The 22,117-nt window shown below is 41.8% G+C and overlaps 1 protein-coding gene across 4 annotated transcripts in view; it reads left to right on the top strand.

Annotated features, from left to right (window-relative positions):
* The window catches only part of slc20a2 (solute carrier family 20 member 2), a 45,943-nt gene extending 27,864 nt beyond the window's left edge, over nucleotides 1-18,079 (top strand). For 3 of the 4 annotated variants that reach the window (XM_080893760.1, XM_080893761.1, XM_080893762.1), the window contains exons 2-11: nucleotides 1,268-1,850; nucleotides 5,043-5,183; nucleotides 6,746-6,831; nucleotides 7,533-7,629; nucleotides 7,807-7,926; nucleotides 9,081-9,314; nucleotides 9,490-10,108; nucleotides 10,264-10,449; nucleotides 13,425-13,509; nucleotides 17,769-18,079. In XM_080893760.1, the coding sequence (XP_080749886.1) occupies nucleotides 1,562-1,850; nucleotides 5,043-5,183; nucleotides 6,746-6,831; nucleotides 7,533-7,629; nucleotides 7,807-7,926; nucleotides 9,081-9,314; nucleotides 9,490-10,108; nucleotides 10,264-10,449; nucleotides 13,425-13,509; nucleotides 17,769-17,933 (2,022 nt within the window). In that variant the 5' untranslated portion in view covers nucleotides 1,268-1,561 and the 3' untranslated portion in view covers nucleotides 17,934-18,079. Of the gene's footprint in view, nucleotides 1-1,267; nucleotides 1,851-5,042; nucleotides 5,184-6,745; nucleotides 6,832-7,532; nucleotides 7,630-7,806; nucleotides 7,927-9,080; nucleotides 9,315-9,489; nucleotides 10,109-10,263; nucleotides 10,450-13,424; nucleotides 13,510-14,813; nucleotides 14,899-17,768 lie in introns of all 4 variants that reach the window. The other variant, XM_080893763.1, reaches the window with a different exon arrangement.
* Nucleotides 18,080-22,117: the final 4,038 nt, after the last annotated feature.

The following is a 22,117-nucleotide window of genomic DNA, read 5'->3' as shown; positions in this document are numbered from 1 at the left end:
CCTGAAGGTAAAAAACTACTTTTTCCACGAAGATGACGTCACTTCGGTTTCGGGCAGGTAATGGCGGACATACAGTAGTTCGCGCTGGTGTCTATTCCAACCTAGGAAGTGTTATGAACAGCTGATCGGATCGGCAAAGCGTGGAATATATTATGTTTTTGTTGCTGCCAGTGCTTTATATGCAATTTTTGCAAAGCTATATGTGGAAGGAAACCATGACTTAGGACAAGCTAATGGCATAACATGTAAGTACAACTCCTCCGGTTTCATATGCAAAAAAAAATATTGCGCTACCTTAATAGTTTTATTTTATAGTTATTCACATCAGAAACGAAGAGTCTTGTAAGTCCCCTCAAGAAATGTATCCCACCTCGAGCAGCAGTAGAACATCAGCGCAGATGCTGTTGCTGCATTGCAGTCTTAACTTAAACGCACCACGTTTTTCTTTTTTGCACTGCACCAGAGCATTTGGTTCTGTTTGAACTTGTACTCCAAAGCTGGTTACAAAACTCGTGTACCTTTCAGTGTCGCCCGGCAAGCACAATTATAGTGACGCTGAGGCTAAAGGAGCACAGATTGGAAACCAGCTATAATGTAAATCTGGCAAGAAAACATCTACGGGACTGCCACTGAAGCAACTTTATGACTAACATTTCTGTTTTAACATTTCATAGAATACTTAAAAATTCTCTGTTATCACTGTTGGCATCACTGGGTCGGATTAAAATAATAACAGATGGTGTGATTTTTCTTTTTTTGTGTGGTTGAACATTAAAACTAAGTAAATTATAAACTCCTATCTGAGATTGTCTGAATGTGTGGCAAAGGTTGTCAGCTGCCCTGGTGCGCGGGGATAAAATGATACTAGCCTTTCTAATGTTCGGAGCATTGCTCATGTCTCATTCTGGAAACGGTGATCTTTTTATAGTGTCAGTGCTGACAGCAAACCCTCTGCACGATCTGATTTGATTCCTTTGAAGTGCAGACTGTGATTTCCTATTGTAGATATCTGAGATGTCCTCAGCTTTTCTCACTGGAGTGCTATCATTGTTTCATCAAAGCCAGTTCTGCTTCATCATCATCTATCCCGAATCTTTCATTTATGTGTGTCTCCCCTCCCCTCTCTCCTAGTCCCACCCAGACTTCTTTGTTTTTGGTTTTCTGAGGAAGTCACGGGGAGGTGTTGTCAGGAGGTGTTGAAAAAGAGTAATCATAGCTTATGACACTAATCTGTTTCTGTCTCTCCTCTCTCTCTTTTCTCCGGCAGGTGAAAGAACGTGCAGACCGACTGTCTCACACTAAGCTATGGAATGCTCTCTGCTCCCACCATCACTAACCTCCAATCTTTGGACTGAGCTCCAAACGCTTAGTTAGCGGCTGTGCTTCTCCCCTCAGACTCTTTATAACCAGGGGACGAAGAGAAGGTGTGGGCTTACCAAGTCCTCCGCTAAAAACGCACAGAGCACTTCATCTTTTTTTTTCTTCTTCGTCTTTTTTTGTAGATATTTTAAGCAGGATTTTTGTTTCTTTGCATATTTTTCTCACCTGAAATCATATCAAGATGGATCTGGAGTCGTATCTGTGGATGGTGGTTATTGGCTTCATCATTGCCTTCGTCCTGGCATTTTCAGTCGGAGCTAATGATGTGGCCAATTCATTTGGCACAGCAGTGGGATCCGGCGTGGTCACTCTGAAGCAGGCCTGCATCCTGGCATCCATCTTCGAGACGCTGGGTTCAATGTTGCTCGGGGCCAAAGTGGGAGAGACGATTCGGAAGGGCATCATAGATGTCAGCCTCTACAATGACACGGTGCCCGTGCTCATGGCAGGCGAGGTCAGCGCCATGGTTGGTAAGTTGAATTTGCTCTTACATCCACTGAGTGACGCAGTTGCCGCTAATGTCTTAAGCCTCATTTTAGACATGCAAATCCTTATGTTTATCTGATGGACAGTTTTAGGCCATGCTGGAATAAGCACCAGAGTCAATTTGATGTAAAAGCCACAACAGCACTTCTACTAAATAGACCCAGTGATTGTTTGTTTTTGTTTTTTTTAAATTTGCAACCTGTCGCATGTCTGAATGAAGTTTGAAGTAACTTGAATGTGCAAAAAAAACTTGGATGTCGATGAAATTTAGGATTCATTATTTTATTTTATCCTTTACAAATCACATCAGACTTCATCAAAACTTGTAACAAACACGATTAGTGGAGAACATGCTTGACTTTTTGATGTTATAGCTGCTAAACAACTGTTAACAAACAGGAAACAACCATGAGACTGGAAATAAGAATAATAGTTGTCAGTAGCTCTGAAAACAGTCTGTAAATGCTTTTTATTAGAGATGCTTAAGTGTATTTTTCTTTTCTGTCTTCTAAGACTGTTAAAAGGCTTTTGAATGAGCCGCGATGGAAGAGAGACATTTGACTTTGTTGCCTCGGCGATTTTTTTTTTCCTGAAATTTTTTGACTCTTTAAAAGTTGATTCATTTGCTAATATTAGTTGTGATGCTAGTTGCAGCCAAGAGAAACTCCTGCGACTTCCACTCCATAGATGAAAAATGTGTTACCAAAGGTGCCCCCCTCCCCCCATCACTCCAGTGTTACTACTACAAGTTTCGATCCTTATCCAGCAAAGGGTCACACAGAGCCAAAGATCTATTTTCAGCCATTCGGCCACACGATCAAGTATTCCTACAGCAGTTTTCCTGATGTCAACATCATCCTGTCCGTCTAGGATTACAACAACACATGCTTTTTCCTAGTAAAATAATAAATAAAAACTCTTTACATTAGAAATCTTTCTCACATGCCTAAAAGATTTGCACATTGCAGTAATATATGGTATATATTAAAGAGGAAATGCTTCAGTTTTTTTTTTGTCCCCATCACCTGTAAAGTTGTAAAATAAGAGAAAAATTAAAAAATTACTTTCCAACAGCCCAAAAGACAATTTTTTAAAACTTCAACAATGTCTTATTTATTACCTCATATAAACTACTTTGATATGTATTGTTCAATATTTACCATGTCACAAATTAGGCCCTGCTAATCCTCCCGAAATCTGCTAAATCCATAGCTTAATGCAGACATAGACCTTTATAAAAGGCTTAGAAATGAATTTGAATTTAACAATAATGTTATATATATTATCCTGGGCTCAGCTGGTACTTGTGACATGCACCAATCCTCATGTATGTATCATAATTACTGTTATTAAGCAGTGCACCTCACTCACTTTCTTACTGTACATGAAAGGCACTGCACGAAGTGTTTTTTTTTTTTTGTTTTTTTTAATGTATTTTCAGATCAAACTTTATTGGGGCTTTGCAAATGTTAGCTAACCTTGCAGCATTGTAAGTATTTCCTAAGAGCCGCAGGAAAACAAAACTCCTGAAGTGAAACATAAAGAGGAATTGTTGAGTATCAACTGGAGACTCGCACACCACCATTTCAGTAAAAGCAGAAAACAATGGGTCTCCCATTAGGACAATACCATTTTGATGACAGACTGCTGGCAAACGTTGATTTAAAAAGGGCAGCATTATGCACAGGGGATTCCCAAGGAGATGAAAATTCAGGTGTGGCTGGCTGCCACAGGTCACTGTTGGAGAAACGTTTTAACTGGCATATTGTTCATGCATAATTAAAGAAGTTTTAACCTATTGTTAAAACTTCCTCCAGTGCTTCTTGTGTACTGGAGGCTTTGGTGTTTTGCTGGAGTTTAAAGTCTAATTTAGGGCTGACAATGATTTGTCCTATTATCTGCTTCTCTAGGATAATGAAAACAACCGCATGTATAAAATCTCCAGCCAAAATAAGCTTTTAAAAGGTTGCCTCCCCCCCCTGCAGGTTATAAGTGTACTATGTACACCCAAAACAGTACTTAACAGCTAACTCGATGAGTGTTTCTAGCTCTACTTACCGGAGCACTGAACAGACACCATGCTAACTCAATTTATGGAAATGTAAGCCGAGAGAAATGGTACACATTTTTCTACACATACACATTCCCTAGCGCCACTCGGCTGAAACTGTTGTGAACCTCAGCTGTGTGCATGAGTCAGTGCAGTTTCCTGGTTCAGCTGTTGATTGGCTCTTTGGAGGCAGGTTGTGTCATCCCTCATAGAATACCTCTGCTGTAAAACTGTTTCGGCCCCTCTTAATTCCTGTCCTCAGCCCCCTTCAGGTCATGCCACAGCATCTCAATTAGATTAAGGTTAAGGCTCTGGCTTAGCCTCCGCAACAAATTTTCTTTTTTCAGCAGCTCTGTTGTTATTGTTTCACTGTGTGCGCTTTGGGTCATTGTCTGCTTACATCACCCAAAATCTCCAGAGCTGCAGGTCATGATCCGCTGCCCCTAAAGTTATCTTGTAATTTTCAAATTCACTGTTTCCTCAGTGATTTGACAGGGTGCTCTTTCACTACACACATTTTATGACTTTATTTATAGAGAGAGGTACCTCTCTAAACCCACACTTCCAGTTTTTCCTGATTTTAATGAGCTTTTTAAAGTCTTAGTCTCAGATGTTCTTTTCAATTTTCCAGCTTGGGCCATGAAACTACTCTCTGTGTTGAACTTTGTCTGTGTTATTGGTTTAGTTAAAATATTTGTCTCTAATGAATGTAGTGATTTAGAAGACATATTTGAGTGATTATTTCGAAACTTTTTCTCACGACTGGATCTTAAAATATTCCTCTTTTTAAATATATATAATCTTCTATGTCAAAAACACTGCAATTACTCACATCATTGAGCAATTTTTGAATAGCAGTCTTTGTTAAAGGAGGGATAAACAAAGCCTAGTGTAGTTTTCAGATTATACTTTTGTCTCAGCTTCTATAAACACTGCAAACTTAAGGCAGTCATTTGGAATTTCAAATGGCACTCTCAGGCCCTCATTTAAGATGTTACATGATGTCACACAAACTGCAGATGGGAATTAACTGCTAATTTTCCCAAGAGATTGTTTTTGTGCATGGAGGCGGACAAATAAATAAACCAAGCTAAACGTTAGATTTTTGTCTCTGTTTTGGTCACAGGGTCAGCCGTCTGGCAGCTAATCGCCTCCTTCCTCAAGCTCCCCATCTCTGGGACTCACTGCATCGTTGGCGCCACCATCGGCTTCTCTATGGTAGCCATCGGCACAAAGGGAGTACAGTGGATGCAGCTTGTCAAGATTGGTAATGGCAGAAGATTGTATCATAGTGTGTGTGTGTGTGTGTGTGTGTGTGTGTGTGTGTGTGTGTGCCTATAATAACTGCCCCATTTTCCAGTGAAACCTGATGGAATAGAAACCACTCTGAGATATGCCCAGTGGAGTTTGATTTTTAGAAAGGTTTCTAGGTTTTTAGTAAACAACAATCTTCAGATTGTGTTTCCAAGTACATGACTCACTTTATACCCAGTACTTTATTGAGTTTAGTTTAGACAGATAAACCTATTTCTTCCTTGTTAAGAGCCTCTGTCATACATCATACAGCATCCAATAATAATGCATACTTTAAAGAATAAACTCTCACGTCACCATTAGGGCTGCCACAAACGATTATTTTGATAGTCGACTAGTCACCGATTATTTATGCGATTAGTCGACTAATCAGATCATCATCCACTGGACGTAAAACTACAGCTTATTGCACCAGCAGCATCTGCTCTTATATAACTATCATTAGCTTACAGCTTTAAGCTTTTAAGGTGCTAACTAAAAATAAAGACAAGATGATAGTTTATTCAATTTTAATGAAATTTGCAGATTGTTTCGGTGAAGTTTAATAAACTCCTTGCTATCTATAACAGGACAACGGAGTATATTCTCCAGCATCTCACACTTCTGATAATCAGCTGTCTGCTTGACGTTTATTCAGCTGTGTAAAAACTATAACTTTAATCTCAGACAAACCGATTTACTCAGGAACAAATAAAATACTAAAAAAAAAAAAAGCCGCCCAACAACATTTTTAAGTTATCTAAGTGACTCATATATATTTAACCTGAGTAGCGAAAGAGGCGGTGGGTTTGAAAACAATTTGCCGGGAGTCCGGTGTTCTTACCGCGCTAGTGACCTAGCCCCCGGCTAGCTATCGAGCTAGTGGGTAACAGACGTCTCCGAAAACGTCGGAGCGCTTTTGAAAATATGCGGTGTCCTGATAAACTGAGCCGATATTTGAGGTTTACACAGCTACATTCTCGGCTGAAAATATGTTAAACGTTTATTTTGTGACCCAGAAAGAATAATAAGAGTAATATTAAAACTAACTAGCTGCCGCCATTGTTGGAAACTGAGCTGGGCCGCGCTATGAATTCTGGGACACAGCTGCTTCTTCTTCTTCTTCTTCGGGGTTTAACGGCAGCTGGCATCCTTGTACATGCAGTGCTGCCATCTTCTGTTTCAGTCCGTTATTACACTCTTAAATCCTGCTACTTATTCTTGCGTCTTTTGGGATCTTACAAAGCTTCAAACGACGCGTCGACTATTAAATCAGTCGTCGACGATTTTGATAGTCGACGTAATCGTGACTAGTCGACAAATCGTGGCAGCCCTAGTCACCATAAAACTGGTTATTGGGATTTATTCTCATACTTAAATACATAACGCATAAATGAAATGACTTGGAATTCATTTTAGGAAGAGAACTGATGGCTAAAAACACAAAAAACTATTAAAACACAAAATTTCTAGTTGTAGAGAGTTGGCAAGGCTCTCCTGTCGTTTCCTCATTAACATTTTTCAATTCTTCTTCAGTGGCGTCTTGGTTCATCTCCCCCTTGCTCTCTGGACTCATGTCTGGACTTCTCTTTATGCTCATCAGACACTTCATCCTCAACAAGGTAGGCGCACATCACTTTCAACTAATGCTGTGTTCAGTTTTGTGACACTGCCCTTGCATTTGCAGCCGTTGCACTCTCCGCACTCACACTTAGCTGCCAATCTGGTCATTTTAATATAAGAAATCGGAGACAGACTTGCACGTGTACGCCCAACTTGTCTGAAAGAACTTGAGCACAGATAAAAACCCATTTGATATGGCAACACCCGCGTATTTGTTATGTAATGGGAAAGCTCTGGCAGACTAGGAAGTGCTGCAGATCATCCGAGGGTCACGACTGCAGGATTATATATGAGTGAGTCACGGGAAGATTTGCCGTTTGGGCCGGTGTTACTGCATAGATGGGTCAAATTAGGAATGAGTTCATTTTTGCGTCTGCGGGCTATTTGCATCAGAATATTCGATCTTTCTGTTTTGTGTTTGCAGGGTTGAGATTTGTTACTTCTGTAAAATCCACATCCCATTTAGTGTCATTTTACATTTCACCTGCCTCATTAGTCATATTAATTATTAACCTTCTGATAAAAGCAAGCCATGGTTGTGCAAGATGGAATAATTGTATTACTCCACACCTTTAAATTGACCTGAGCTAAACTTTTAGCCAGAAGATGTTCTCATTTTCGCTAATATGTTATTGTGTTGTACATGTTTTGTTTTATGATTTATTATCATTATTGTTGCATTTCCTTTTTTACTTCACAGGATGACTCTGTTCCAAACGGATTGCGAGCATTGCCCCTCTTCTACGCCTCCACCATTGGTATCAACACATTCTCCATCATGTATACTGGAGCTCCATGTAAGTGCTTATTCCCAGTATATCTCTGATTATTTAACCTGACACCAGTGTATGATCAAATTATCACCTCAGGGATGGAAGCGCTTGTTAGTTTGCTCAAAATTCCTCTTGAATGTGTGATGCCAGTACATGATTTTGTATTTTTTTTTTTTTTTAATGTGTGTTTATTAACTGCAGTGCTCGGGTTGGAGATGCTACCGGTGTGGGCCATCTTTCTCATCACTTTAGCTGGCTCGCTGGTCTGCGCAGCTCTGGTCTGGATATTGGTCTGTCCCTGGATGAGGAGAAAGATTGCAAGTAAGTATCTGTTAAATTTGGTTTAGGGTTAGGGTAAGTGTTGTGTTTAGGTATTTGGTTTTATGTAAACGAATGTCCTCACAAGGATATCCATACAAGTGTGTGTGTGTGTGTGTGTGTCCAGTCTGTCTCTCTCACGCCATGTGAAAACGCTCTGACACCAAACAACGGAAGCCAGGGCATGTGCTTTCTTGTTGGCCTCTGCCAGAGGCACTAAAGCCACCAGAAAAATCCCTGTGAACTCTCCAGTGCTCCACTTAGATTTTTGGGCGTAGAGCTACTTGGTCAGATGAAAGAGGCTAAGATCGTGGCCTGCAGTGTAGAAAGCTTTCAGGATCAGGGCTGGGAATTGTTTCCCTAATGGGAAAACCAGCCCACAGCAAAGCAGGCAGTGCTGTAAAACTCATGACACAGAAAATTAAAACATTGGAAAAAGTAGACAGTGGTGGATAAAGACAAGGCACAGCTCTGTTTATTTTAACTTTGTGCTGGATAAATAAAAGGTTCTTTGTGTAAGAGCTCAAACACTTGATCCAAAAAATCTGATCAATGCCAGAAATGCTTTGCACTATAAAGAAATATAAATAAAATTTAATAAGAAGCTGAGTGGTATTTATAGGCCATGAAAAATAATATCTATGTTTAGGCCAAAAAAATGAATGTTTTTTTCCATTGACTCGTGGTTTGTGTGACCGTGTCATGAACCCCCTAATGCCTGCGAGGATTACAGGTAAAATTATTGGTGCTAATCTGGATATTACTGCATCCACTTAAATAAAACAGGTCATAACTCTGATTGGGTTTTTTTTTCTCTACTGGGGTATTCAAAGAGTCGGGTAGGCACTGGGATAATTTAGATAATCTGTTTCTTGTCAGAAGTTTTGTCTCCCGAACCTGAAAGCAGAAGCAACAGCTTTTTTTAAGCGTGAAAAGTTGCAAATAAATTCTAATCTTTTTTTTTTCTTTCCCTTTTTTTGTCTAACTATTGTTTTGCTTTCTTAACTGGCTGCCATCCAGATTGGTTTCCTTGAAATCCTTTAATAATAAAAGGCTGCCACAATACAGTTGTGGCTTTCCTTTCATGATGGATTTAAAGCAACCTGCAAAAATGTCCTAACTCGGTGCTCTTTCAACTGCTGCTTGATCTCCTCCAGGTCGTTTAAAGAAAGAGCAGGCTCTGTCGAGGATTTCTGATGAGAGCCTGGATAAGATCCCTGAAGAGGAGGAGGAGAGCCCCGTCTTCAAAGAGTTACCAGGGGCGAAGGGCACAGATGAGGCTGTGATGCCGCTCACAGGCGGCAGCAGTGACCGGGGCACCCGCGAATCCAGCAGCGAGCTCACCAACCTGGCGAATGGAGGCACTATCCTGCCAAACGGCAGGGTGTATGGTACAACTGGACATTTATAATAATATTTGATAAGAGGAGAGTAACTATAGCTTTATTTATGCGTTAATACTTATTAGCATAAATAAATTTGCCATTAATGGAGATCAAACTCGTCGGTCATCATCATTAATATCCTGCTCCCACGCAGACTTTTCATTAATCGTCTGTCTTCCAGGTCGGACACACTCAATGACGAACGGCAGCCTCAAATCCCCCATCTCTAACGGCAGCTTCAGCTTCGATGGCCACATGCGTAGCGATGGCCAGGTGTACCACACGGTGCACAAAGACTCGGGTCTGTACAAAGACCTGCTTCACAAAATCCACCTGGGCCGCATGGATGACAACGAGCGCTCCAACGCCGGCCCGTCTGACAACAATTACCGCCTGCTGCGCCGCAACAACAGCTACACCTGCTACACAGCGGCAATATGCGGCATGCCCGTCCAGCCGATGCGCTCCGAATCACGCGAGGACAGTGAAAAGCTGGTTGGTGAGGGAGGCGGCAGGAGCAACAGCGTGTCTTACTCCAAAAAGCGGATACGCTACGACAGCTACTCATCGTACTGTAACGCCGTGGCCGAGGCTGAGATCGAGGCCGAGGAGGGCGGAGTGGAGATGAAGCTTGCCACAGACCTGGAAGGGGTGGAGGAAGAAGGGGCTGCACCTCCAGGGCCGGACGACTTGGAGGATCAGGAGGAGAAGGACAAACCTGAGGTGTTTCTGCTTTTCCACTTCTTGCAGATCCTCACCGCCTGCTTCGGTTCTTTCGCCCACGGAGGCAACGATGTCAGGTGCTGCCCCCTACGTGTTGCATGACAGATAGCGACCTTTATGGTCCAGAGTACATTTCTCTGTCAACTAAATATAAAAAATCATCTTCACGCTGCTCTTTGGACTTGAGTATATAATGCCTGAATAAGGTTTTTATCTACTTTCTTGTTTGTAGTAATGCCATTGGGCCTTTGGTGGCACTGTGGATGATCTATGAACAGGGCGGTGTGATGCAGGATGCTGCCACTCCTATCTGGCTGCTGTTTTACGGTGGTATAGGCATCTGTGCCGGCCTGTGGGTATGGGGCCGCCGCGTCATCCAGACCATGGGGAAGGACCTCACTCCCATTACCCCCTCAAGGTGAGAAAGTCGCCTCACAGGAGAGTGAGTGCACATGTGCATGTCTGTGGATGCGGTTGGGTGCGTTTGAAGGAGAGTTGTGCTGCAGAGGTGAACTATCCACCATGCTTTGGTTTTACGCGCTCCATAGAGCCTCAACACGCTGACACAAACAAGTTCATAGAGGGCTCCCAGCCTCCATGGTGAGTACTTACTTTCCCACAGCCGTATTAGAATGCTTATGCACAATGTCTTAAGGGCAGTAAAGTGCAAATGAACAATCAGAAGGTACTTAGTAATCTATGTGCAGACAGCAAAATGCATAAAGCAGTTTGTCTGTTGTGTAACTAATGAATGTTCTGATTTTCCCTCACTCTCTGCCAGGGAGTGACCTGCACACACAGTGTTGATGTGCACTCATGTTTATCATCAGAGGTCAGACAGATCGTTTAAGTGAAAAGATCTGTGTGTTCAAATCCATTACATTTGAGTTTATTAGGTAAAATACAAAGACTGAATGGATTTTTTTTATTACTTTTTCCTGCTATAAACGTATAAATAAAAATTTGGTGATAAATAAATCTTGATCTCAGCATTAAGCACACTATTTATGATTTTGGGAATCATCCCAGACTTTTCTAGAAATAATTCTTACTACTTTTTTACAGAAATCTGCTTTAATAATAGTATCTTAGTGGTGCCTAGGGAGTGAAATAGTAGCGCTTTTTTTTTTCTCAGATTTTTTTGACCTATTACATAAAAAATTCTGAATAAACAAGTAGACTTTCGGACCACAACAAACAAAGCCTGAGGACACTGGCTGTCTGATAACCTGAGCAGTAGACGTCTCACATCCACAAACCCGTGCTGTTGCTCTGTCCTTGACTTCAGTCTCCTCCTTCCTCTCTCTCTTCTCTTCCCACGCATAAGATGAAGAGTTTGCGCGTGTGTGTGTGTGTGTGTGTGCGCGTGCGTGCGTGCGTGCGTGCGTGCCCGCGTGTGTCTGTGCATACCACCGAGTTGTTTGTGTGCTGAGGAAACCGAACTCTGCAAGTCACTGTGCATTGAATGTACTGTATGTGTCCGAGCATGCATGCACGTTAGGGTCTAATTGTTCCAGCAAGGCGTTTTGAGGTTTGCGTGTGTGCGTGCGTGCATGTGTGTGTTTGAGTGGCTGTGTTTTGTTGCCTGGCAGGAACATCACACAGGGTTGCAGGAAGCTGTTTGGCATTCTGGGTGAAGAGAAGTAGAGCAGGAGGGGTGAGGGAGGGCCACAGTGGGAACCGTAGCCTCTCTTCTCCAACCGCAGGGAGGGACGCCAGTCTGACTCTTGCACTTTTCTTTCCCCCCCCCGTCCTCCTTTCTCCTTCCTACCCACTCCTGTAAATCACTATTTTTGTGGTTAACCCTCTTCTTCTTCTCAGCGCCCTGCTTTTTTCTTTTTCTTCATTCCTTTACATCTTGTTTTTTTTTTTTTTTACGTCTCACCTAAAGAGCTTTCTCTCTGTCTCTCCCCTTTTCCCTAAAGTCTCTTTCTCACGCTCACGCCCACGCCATCTCATTATTTTCCCTTCCCTCATTTCTCCTCTTTTTGTTTGGGCTCTCTCTTTTTTGTCTGTCTCCTTTCTCTCTTAATCTCCCTCCTTCCATCACCAGCTTAGACTTTTTGCCAGGACCCAAAGACAAATTTGCACTGGTTCACCGTTCTAAAGACTTGATTTCCTCCAGTGTCTGTTTCCATGCATCACTCTGAAAAGAAGTTTGTTTGGGGCAAGGACACAGAAGTGTTTATATGTGTGTCTGCGGTCTATGTGCCCGGGAATATATTTTAGCAGCCGCAGCGAACACCTAAAAAGTGCAATGTATCACAGCAGTAAAAAGACTTTTGAAACTTGAAGTATGGATTTTCATCCTTCTGCCCAGCTCTGCTGTTGAAGCACCACAGGGACAGATTGCTGCAGATCTACCAGGCTCTGCAAAGCATAACCAGCAGAACTCAGAGAAACACAAACAATCATATCTCTTTGTGATGAGTCGATATGGCACACTTGTCCAGTTGTGTATAGTTTATTGTTGCTGTTGAGAGGTGGAGCGAATGGTGTGAGTTTTTTCTGTAGCTTTCTTGCAAGACCCTCTACTCCTACATTCTGACATGAGCTGGGGGAAAGCACAGGTCTAAGTAATACAGTTAACATTTGCCTAATGGCTATCAATTTCTGTAGGCCATGAGTTGGGGCCAAGTGGCCATTTACAAATGGGTTCAAAATTAATCAGGTGACATCGCTGGTGCTCTGCTGTCTTAGAGATTGGCTCCTGCTGCTCGACCACTCCACACTCCGCCTGCAGTGACATTTAAATTTCAGTCGTATCTTCATCTGGAACCTTAGCTCAGTGTTTCTGACGAATGTTATTGGCTGCCATCTAGTAAGAAAAAAGCCACATTTTTCTCCTTTTAAGTTGCATTTTCATGCATTTAGTTTAATTTTTTTCCCCTCTTTTATGATTTGGAAGTTTATTCTAATGTCTAATGTCTTCTCTGTGTGTGTCCTGAAAGCAGCTGGTGGCTTTAGAGAAACTGTCTTCTAGTAAGCACAAGGCAGCACAGAAACACACCAACACAAAGGCCTGTTTGTATATCACATACTGAAACTGTGTCCATTATGAATAACACACTAGTGTGTAATACCTGGTAGAAATGCTGTGTTTATTGTGTGTGTGTGTGTGTGTGTGTGTGTGTGTGTGTGTGTGTGTGTGTGTGTGTGTGTGTGTGTGTGTGTGTGTGTGTGTGTGTGTGTGTGTCAGATATTTAATATTATTTCTGTTTTTCAAATGTGTGTTGGGTATACTTTAAAGAACTGCTGAATGCTCTGCAATGGTTTTATATGTGGATGCCAGTGAGATCGTGCCATCATGAGCATCATCCAAGACATCACAATGAAGAATGTCTCTTTGCTCCCTCCCCCCTTCCCTTCCTCTCCCTTCCCTTCCTTCCACAGTGGATTCACTATTGAACTGGCTTCTGCAGTCACAGTCGTGTTCGCTTCCAATATCGGAATCCCTGTCAGTACCACACACTGCAAGGTATGACTGAGTGGCCTTCCAGCTGGCCTCTCAACTCCCTTTCAGGCATTTCCAGGGGACAGGGAGCTCACACTGCCTCCCAGGCCGCCGTGCTGGACTGAGCTAGAATCGCGCACACACACCGCTTTAGCTATAATTAGTGCTTAGTCATGTCGTGAGATAATTAGCTAAAATCTGTTTTAGTTTACTATAATTTTATGCCTACCTCCCTACAAGTGCTCTGCTTCTTAGTTAAATTTCTCCACAGAAATCAAAGCTCAGATTATTGTGGCAGAGAAAAAAAAGGATAATTGCAGTTTATGAAAACGTGGGTCTTATTTATTAGTTTTGACCTTCTTTTCTGTCTGTTGTGATCACTTGTACAAGCTAGGCCGAAAGCCGTGAGCACGACATCATTAGTCCAACAAAGTCAGTAACACGGGCCCTACTGTCGGGTGTGTTGTGGGGGGGAAAAAAAAAGCAAGAAAGTATTTTCCTGTGGAAATCAGCAGGGAGCCTGACTCGGTTAAATTTCCTAATACCAGTTTTACAGTTACATTTTAATTTTATCATTAAAATCTCTTTAAACATTATCCTCTAGCTGATTTACTGAAATCCAGGCGATAAAAATTCTCGTAAGTCTGAGTTGCCTTTAATTATTACAGGGCGCTCCAGGCGGCTTTTCAAATAGCAGAAGAAGCTCTGCTCAATTGTTTTTGGTCCGATTTGCCATTTCTATCATTTCCATCCTCATGAGTATGAAAAATGAACCCTAATATTTCCAGTTTGGTAAAGTGTTTCCCACAGTGATCACAGTAACAGCATCGTTAGTAGAAATCGTTGTCAAAACGATGTAAATACCACTCATTTTCTCATAAACGAGACTTATCCTCCGCAGGAACTGATAATCCTAACCAATCTTTGAGGTGCATGAGAAGATCAAAACGAATCCATGTCCAGCCCGCTACAACCAGCCCCAGGCAGCAGTGTGCAGCCCCTCTCCCCTGTTCTTTTCAGGAACAGCAGATCGAGGCTGGAATTCGAGACGGACCCCACCAGTCCCAGTCCTCCCCTGCCCGCCCCCATCAACACGGTGTCTCATTCTCTGTTTCATTTCCACCAAGTCTCTTCCATTTTGCCCTCTTAGCACTGGCATGGTTTGGTGTGTGGGTTTTCGACCCTGCCGTGCTTGTCCGCAAGCAGACCTCAACCTCCCAAATACCTATCACCCCCCCCCCCCGAAACCCACCTGTCACACTTGTTTTCCACTTTTTTTTACCTCTCCATCTTTCTCTGTCTGTCTCTCTACTCATCTATCTTCACAGCGGATTTTGCATTGAAGTAATGAGTGCGCTAACAGTGCTTGTTGCATCAAATGTGGGCATCCCAATAAGCTCCACCCACTGCAAGGTATTGGTAGTGAAGTCATCCTAGAGAGCCCTCCGGGAGCTCGCCTTCATCGCTTCACCTGTAGCTGTCAATCGCCAAAGCCAATCACAACTCCCGAAGTTGACGTTTTGATTTCTCGTGCAGTTTTCCTTCAGCAACACAACCCCAAGTTTGACTGAAAGGTAGCTTTGTAAGATTAAAGAATGTTATCAGGCAGTTACGTGCATGTTTATTAGACATACAGCAAATACATAGATATCATCTTTATTTATTTATTGTTTTTTGTTTATTAAATTAGTAGTAAAAGTTTTTTTTAATAGATGAAAAACTAGGAATATTTGCTAAACAAATACACAAGTAGAGAGTTTGATGATAATATTGATATCACTAAATATCAAGCTATTGCCGTTAGCCTCTTAGCTACTTGTAAAGCTGAAGCTGGATGAAACACCCGAAATGTTTGTTTTTAGCTTATATAAGATCATACGTGCAATAATCAGTGAAAACAGGAATGCAAAAATGTTAGCTCCACTGAAGGGAAACTGCACAAGACTCAAAACTGGGTTTAAGTTACTGGTGATCTATTTGTCTAAACATCAATATCATCGCCATCCATACCTTATCTTCATTTCTCACCTCCAAATGCCTTCGCGTTTCCTTCCTAAAAACCTTGGATAATCAACTGCTCTGCTAAAATGCTAAATCTACTGATGGTTAGAGGTATATAATCGTGGTGGTGATTTGAATGATTTAGTGATTCTTATTTATTTGTTTATTTTAAATGTGGAGATGGTCCACAGATGATGCTGGACTAAAAAAAAAACCACTAGCAAGACTTGCAGCTCTTTGACATTTTAAATTGTTTGGTTTTCAGAAAGTAGCCAGCAACATCTCTCAACATCTTCAGTGTGTGTGTGCGTGTGTGCGTGCGTGCGTGTGTGAGAGAGAGTGTGTCTGTATCTGTGTCACTGGCATCCATTCGGTTTCAGTGAAGTTCTGTTGTGTATGAGTGATAATTTTTCTTTTCAGGTCTTTTGTGTGTGTGGGTGTGGAAGTTAAACCGAATGGATGGGTGTGTGGGTCGGTGTGGTATGGTAATGTGCAGTGACTCGTTTCAAAAACTCAAAAGCAATACGAACACTGAGGTCACACCGAGTTCAGAATTTGTTGCTCCGTGCTTCAGGTACTAAAACCATCAAACAAACAATGTGACCACTGAGTTAAATATTGTTCAACACATGCACACCCTGCTTTGGAAAGAGGAGAATCCAAGAAATGCTACATTAAAGTATCTTGCGTTTAAGTAGAGAGGCTACATGACCTGAATGTCTTTTCTGGGAGATATTTTTGTGAGTCTAGTAGAGCTTAGTCTTATTAAGACTGACTAATAAACCAAAAGAACAGGCTGGACTCTGTTGACCCGACCTTCCACATTTAGTCAGCGTGTGACAGACGGTGTCTCATGTTGCTGCGGCCATATAAGAGCAGGGAAACGCGGTTTAACTCCCGCCCACCTGTAGCGTCACTAAGAGCTGAAACCACTCACTGCACGTTACTCCAACACTCAGGTGTGTCGCTTTGAGTCTTTGAACATGGATTAGAAAACAATCTCTTTTGTATTCTGAAGTTATTTCTATCAAAAGAAAGAAGTGGAAGTCTGAAATTTGCAGACAGATTTGTAAAAGCTAACTAGCTCTAGTTTAGTGCTTTTTGATATTTACAGCCTAATATTAAGTAAATAATAGACTGTTGCTACTCTGGAGCTGCTGATTTCAGGCTTCCACGGATACCAAATTTAATTTATGCTGTGATAACCTCTATAATCTGCTTGCAGTCACTAACGCAGACACTGAAAACTGATCTGATTTTGAAGAGCTGCAGGTTGCACGTGGCCTTTCTGCTGACCTGTTGATATGTTATCACCTTTTGTTCGTGTGTCTTTCTGGCCGCACTCTTTGGTGGAAGTTTTTTTTGTTTTTGCTCAGTACAAGTTTTAGATACAGTTAATATACCAATTACTACCAGTTTCAATATCAATTACATTAAATTCAAAGTATCAAAGTATTTTTTTGTAAGAGTCCATATAGTACGAAAATGGACTTGAGTATGTATGTACATATTTTTCTTATACTGTCCCTCTGTGAAGCATGTTAGCTCACCCCCTGTCTAAAAAGTTGCTGACCACACTCTACTAACTGGCTTCTTCTTGCCTGACTTCCACAAACAGGAATTTGATTCTTTTTAGCCCCATGTTTTCAACCTAGTGCTTCTGTTTGTGCTTAAAATGACCATGTAAGGACATCCATGCCGAGGTGATGTCATCTCGGGGCGAGTAGAAAAAAAACGTAGTCTGAAGCCTGAGCTTTAGCTCATAGAGATTACTTTTACATACGCTGTCCTCATTTTTTGAAACTTTGCTCGTGTTCTAAATAAGCATGCAGTGTTTTATGTGGGAGCAAATTAGGAAAACCATAAAAGGAGCCCTTAAATAGAATATTTAATATTAAACTTATTATTATTGTTGTTGCAGAAGAATTTGAGGACTTCTTCAAGTGCTGACTGATACTGTTAGAGGAGACTAACACATAATTTCCACCAATCACCATCTGCAATTTAATTAATCAGCTGTTGCTGTTATCTTTTCTGTCCAATAGGGTTAATTAGACAATTAACCACTTACTGCACAAGAGAAGAGTTAAGCATTGCAAAACATGCCTTAAGAATAGCTGACGTAATCTGACTGCAAAACAATCTTGGAGAAACTTCCATCAAGAGAAAAGCGTGGACAACCTGTAGCTCTTTATACTGACTTTGGCTTTGCTGCGTTGAACGTTTTGTTCTGTGCTGCTGCTGATTATTTTTCTTTCTTCCCTCCTTGCTGCGGCCTCCAGGTGGGCTCAGTTGTGGCTGTGGGTTGGATCCGCTCCCAGAAAGCAGTGGACTGGCGCCTCTTCAGGAACATCTTCCTGGCGTGGTTTGTCACGGTGCCTGTGGCCGGCCTGTTCAGCGCCGCCGTCATGGCCCTGTTTGTCTACGGCATCCTGCCCTACGTCTGAGGGCGCAGCGCCGGGAGGGAGAGCAGAGGAGGAAAAAGAGAGTCGGGGAGAGAGAGAGAGAGAGGGGGAAACTTGGGTAGATGTCATATCTCGAATGTGTGGGTTGCTGATAGAAGAGAAGGAAGAGAGTCGATGCACAAGGGTGACGAGGAAGAAGGGAGGATGGTTTACAGGTGGACTTGGTTGTACTGTAGATGTGAGGAGGTTTGGTTCACATGCTGCCTGGCTCCGTAGTCCAGAGATCTTTTTGACTCATTTGAGTTCCCAATCGGTTTTTATTTATTCTCTTTCTTTTTGGTGGGATTGATTAAAAAACAAAAGTGTAACTAGTGTACCATTCAATCTGCTGTACATAAGACAATAACAGGGGACTTACTGGTAACTTCTAACAAAACACGTGACAGTCTCCTTAAAAAACAAAACCACGTAAATATAAAAAATACAGAAATAAAAATGATCAAAAAGCAGTTTATTCTGCTAACATAAGCCAGCAGACTCGCCTGCAGTAAATCCATATCCTTCTGCCTGAAATTCTAGGCAGCACAATCGGTCAAGTGCTTACTTTTTATTATCGTTATCATTGTTCCAAAATGCCAGGGGTGAAAAAAACAACAACAAAACAAAACTGTACATATTGTGATATTGGGTCGAGTGTGATTCGTTGTATTGCGGCTTGCTTTCAAACAAAAGAAAAGATGTGCGCGTGGTCAACCAAACCCATCCGTCATCTCACTTTCAACATGCTAGCCGGTACAACTGGGGCCAAACGGAACGGACGCCTCAGAGAGGAGCGGTGAGACTGTCACTCTGCTTTTGTTTTTTTATTATTATTATTATTTTTCACATGATACCATAGGAACCTAATTTACTAAAGAGTTGATTTTTTGTTTTTGTCAAGAGCTCCTGTATGTTTTTAGAGATCTCATATTTTTTAATGATGTATTATACTGTAATTTGTACTGTAAATAATGTCCTTTAAGAGTTTGGATGTGGGGGTCTGGGATGGGGGATTGGGGATGCGTGCGTGCGTGTGAGTGTGAATGGTTTCAGAAAAGTGGGTGGGCGGGGGGGGCCCTCTTCACCTCATAATGATGTCAGAATTCACGGTTAGTTTCAACCCCCGCGGCTCATGGGAAACTCCCACCGATGAACACTTGGCAGGTTTTTCTGAAGTTGGCAGAAGAATATTGATTAGAACAAAGTGTTTTGCTTTACCAAACCCATCCACAGCAGAGGAAGTGAGAGTTGCCGTTGCATTCACTGTTTTATTGCCTGGGTGAATTGAACAGTATTGACAGAAGGTTCTTTTGTTAACGGCTCCCTCCTCGAGGAGATACGCAGATAGCGAGGGACAGTGAGGTTGCTCTTTAGAGAGCAGAACCATGCCAAAGTAAGTTGTTGTCACCATGTCTGTATGCCAGATAAATGAGGTACAGCAGATGCCAAAACTGATCAGATGTACAAAAAATAAAGCACTGATTAAGTTTAGTAAAAATGTTTGCATATCATCATCCATATGCCTTTGACTTTGGATAAAGCAGGAGTCATTTCCTTATATCAAAGGCTCCCTGCCCACTGATGAACCTTTACATTTTTTCATATTCAGATCATCTCAGATCTCGCACCGCGGTTATCCGAGATTATCCGAGTCCAGGTTTCAAATCTAACAGAGTGAGACATGCAAAAAGCTAAGGCCTTGTGATCTGTCATATCGAATACTTAAATTGTAAAGCGTTATGCAGACGTCGAAAGGAAGAGGACTCAATCCAAGCCACACGAGTAGCTCCTCAAAATGGGCAGGTGTTGTTTGGAGCAGAGAAGCATTTAGTCTCTCAATCACATCTGATTCAGTCTAAGCGCCATGTCATGAGGTGTGTGAATCACAGCCCGGTGAGGGTTTCAAGGCTGCTCATGCCACAAAAATATCACAAGACTTTTGTCTTAGGACTTAAGGTTGTATTCGGAGGTAGAACTGATCATCACCAGCTTTTTAAAACGGTCACCTGACCTGTAGATGAACAAAGTCTTTTTTTTTTTTTCTTTTAATTTGAACAAACTCGATGCCAGGTGTCGCAAGTTGTTTTTGTTCTTGTGGTGTGTTTCCTCATTTCTTGTTTTGTTTGTTTGTTTGTTTGTTTTCTCTCTCTCTCATGAACAAATCTATGCTTACGTAGCCACTTGCCTTGTAACTTTGTGTTTTACTTTGTGCAGAAAAAGTAAACTAATTATGTACTGTGGTGTTTACATCGTAACCATATTGTAGAGTTATCTGAAAAACAAAAAACCCACAAAAAAACAACTGTTGCCTAATGATGCCAATGAAAGACAAACTATTAACCGTGAGTTTTTAAGTGCAAGTAAAAAATTTTTTAAAAAAATAACCAGAAGTGTCTAGAGAGAAAGAGAGCGAGAGCAAGTGTGTGCGCAGTGACTCGTTTTTCATTTTGTTTCTTGTAGCGGTAGTGCTGATCCTGACCCCCGTCACCTTACACTGCTACTACAATGCATTAACACTACATGTATGGGTGCAATTCAGTAATAAAGAGGATAACTAGAGAAATTTCATCAGAACTATATTTTTCTACCATATCTGAGTTTTAACCGGGATGAGCTTCCGGACACTTTGGAGGACACTGTGGGGCTGATGGTAAAATCTGGCCAATTGGGATTAGTTGTTGTAAGACTGTAATCACAGCAATACTGAGAAATGGTCTTATTTCAGGGTGCCATGTGCCACACTTCCTCTCAGCCCGGTGGGTTCCTCTAACATATAGACTGATGTGTCGGTTGCCAGTAGATCAGATTTTTAAATTACCATTTTTATTTTTGAATTTTTGATGAAAACACTTTGTAATTTTGTTTCCCTACTGCTTTGGCCACGAGCTTCAAGAGCAGCACAGCACCGTGCCAGAAAACCATTGTGTAGGACTGACCTGATGAAGATGAATGCAATGAGTGGTATCTGGAAACTTGATTGTGAGGAAATTTGTTTCCCTGTTTTTTGGCAGGTTAGCGCTGTTGAAGCTCATGGCCTTCTACTTTTCCACAGGCTGTGTGTTGTTCAATGGGGCTGCACAGAGCCGGTGTGTTCAAATCCTCTTGTGTTTGTTCTCTGATGCCCGGAGGAAGAATATTTAGAAGGAATTTTGTGATGACACAAAACATTTAGCCTCCCCCCCCCCACCCAGGAAAATATGCAGCAGAGATCTGAAGCTTTCATGGATGTTTTTTTCCCCTTTGTCTTTAAAGCAAGCCAGTGTTACGGCCAACTTCTAATTGCTAAACAGCTGAGGCGCTCTGGCCTCAAGCAAATGGCACAAAAATGACAAAAATTAGTAAAAGCAGACGGTAGCCTCAAAATTTTTTAAATCTCTCATGCAGTCGTGAGGATAGCATTTTGTGCTATTTTATTTCTTTGGATTCTATTTTATACTATGGCATTTATAACTGCTGAAATAAAAGCAGTTTAAACCTTAAAAATCTATATTCATAATATGAAGTCAGAAGCTGAAGAAAGACTCTTTCATTTGCCAGCTTTCTACTCTGAGGCTTGTGGAAGTTTGTTGCTCTGGTGCAAGATTTACTAAACAATATAATGAGCCGGAAAAAACTTTATTTCCTTCATGCATTAGGAGGTTTGTTTGTGAATGGACTGAGGTCAGCCGGCATGCATCGCGTGTTTGATTTGTGCAGTGTCACCATCCTCTGCTGCAGCCCCCCTTTGTAACTCACACTGTCATTTTCTATATTGTTTTCCATGCATTCTCAGTCCTGATAGGCCAAAAGGGATGCACTGCTCAAGATGGGGAGGGAAAGTGAAAATCGCCTTCTGCTGGCAGCTTTAAGTATCTGAGAGAAAGGGCTACATCCTGAGCCGGCAACAGGAAATATATACATCTAACGTGGTTCCCTGTAAAATCCGAACACTTTCAAAATTTGATCACAAACGCAAAAAAAGATTGGGCGTAGGGATGACCACGGCCCCTAGAGGGCGCAGTTTGACACGTTCCCTCCCCGTAGAGAGGGACAGCATTTTAGACGGACTGTTTCAACGATTGGTTGAATTGCCATTGAGGGAGCTGCTGTGCTTCTGCCGCATTTCAACTGTTTATCAACCTTTTTGTAGACAAAAAACGAAACAAAAAAAACAGAATGTGCCATTTCTTTCTCCCTGAATGTGCAAT

Source organism: Rhamphochromis sp. 'chilingali' (assembly GCF_963969265.1).
Source record: "Rhamphochromis sp. 'chilingali' genome assembly, chromosome: 10".
Lineage (NCBI taxonomy): Eukaryota > Metazoa > Chordata > Actinopteri > Cichliformes > Cichlidae > Rhamphochromis > Rhamphochromis sp. 'chilingali'.
This window is presented reverse-complemented; position numbering and strand designations above follow the sequence as displayed.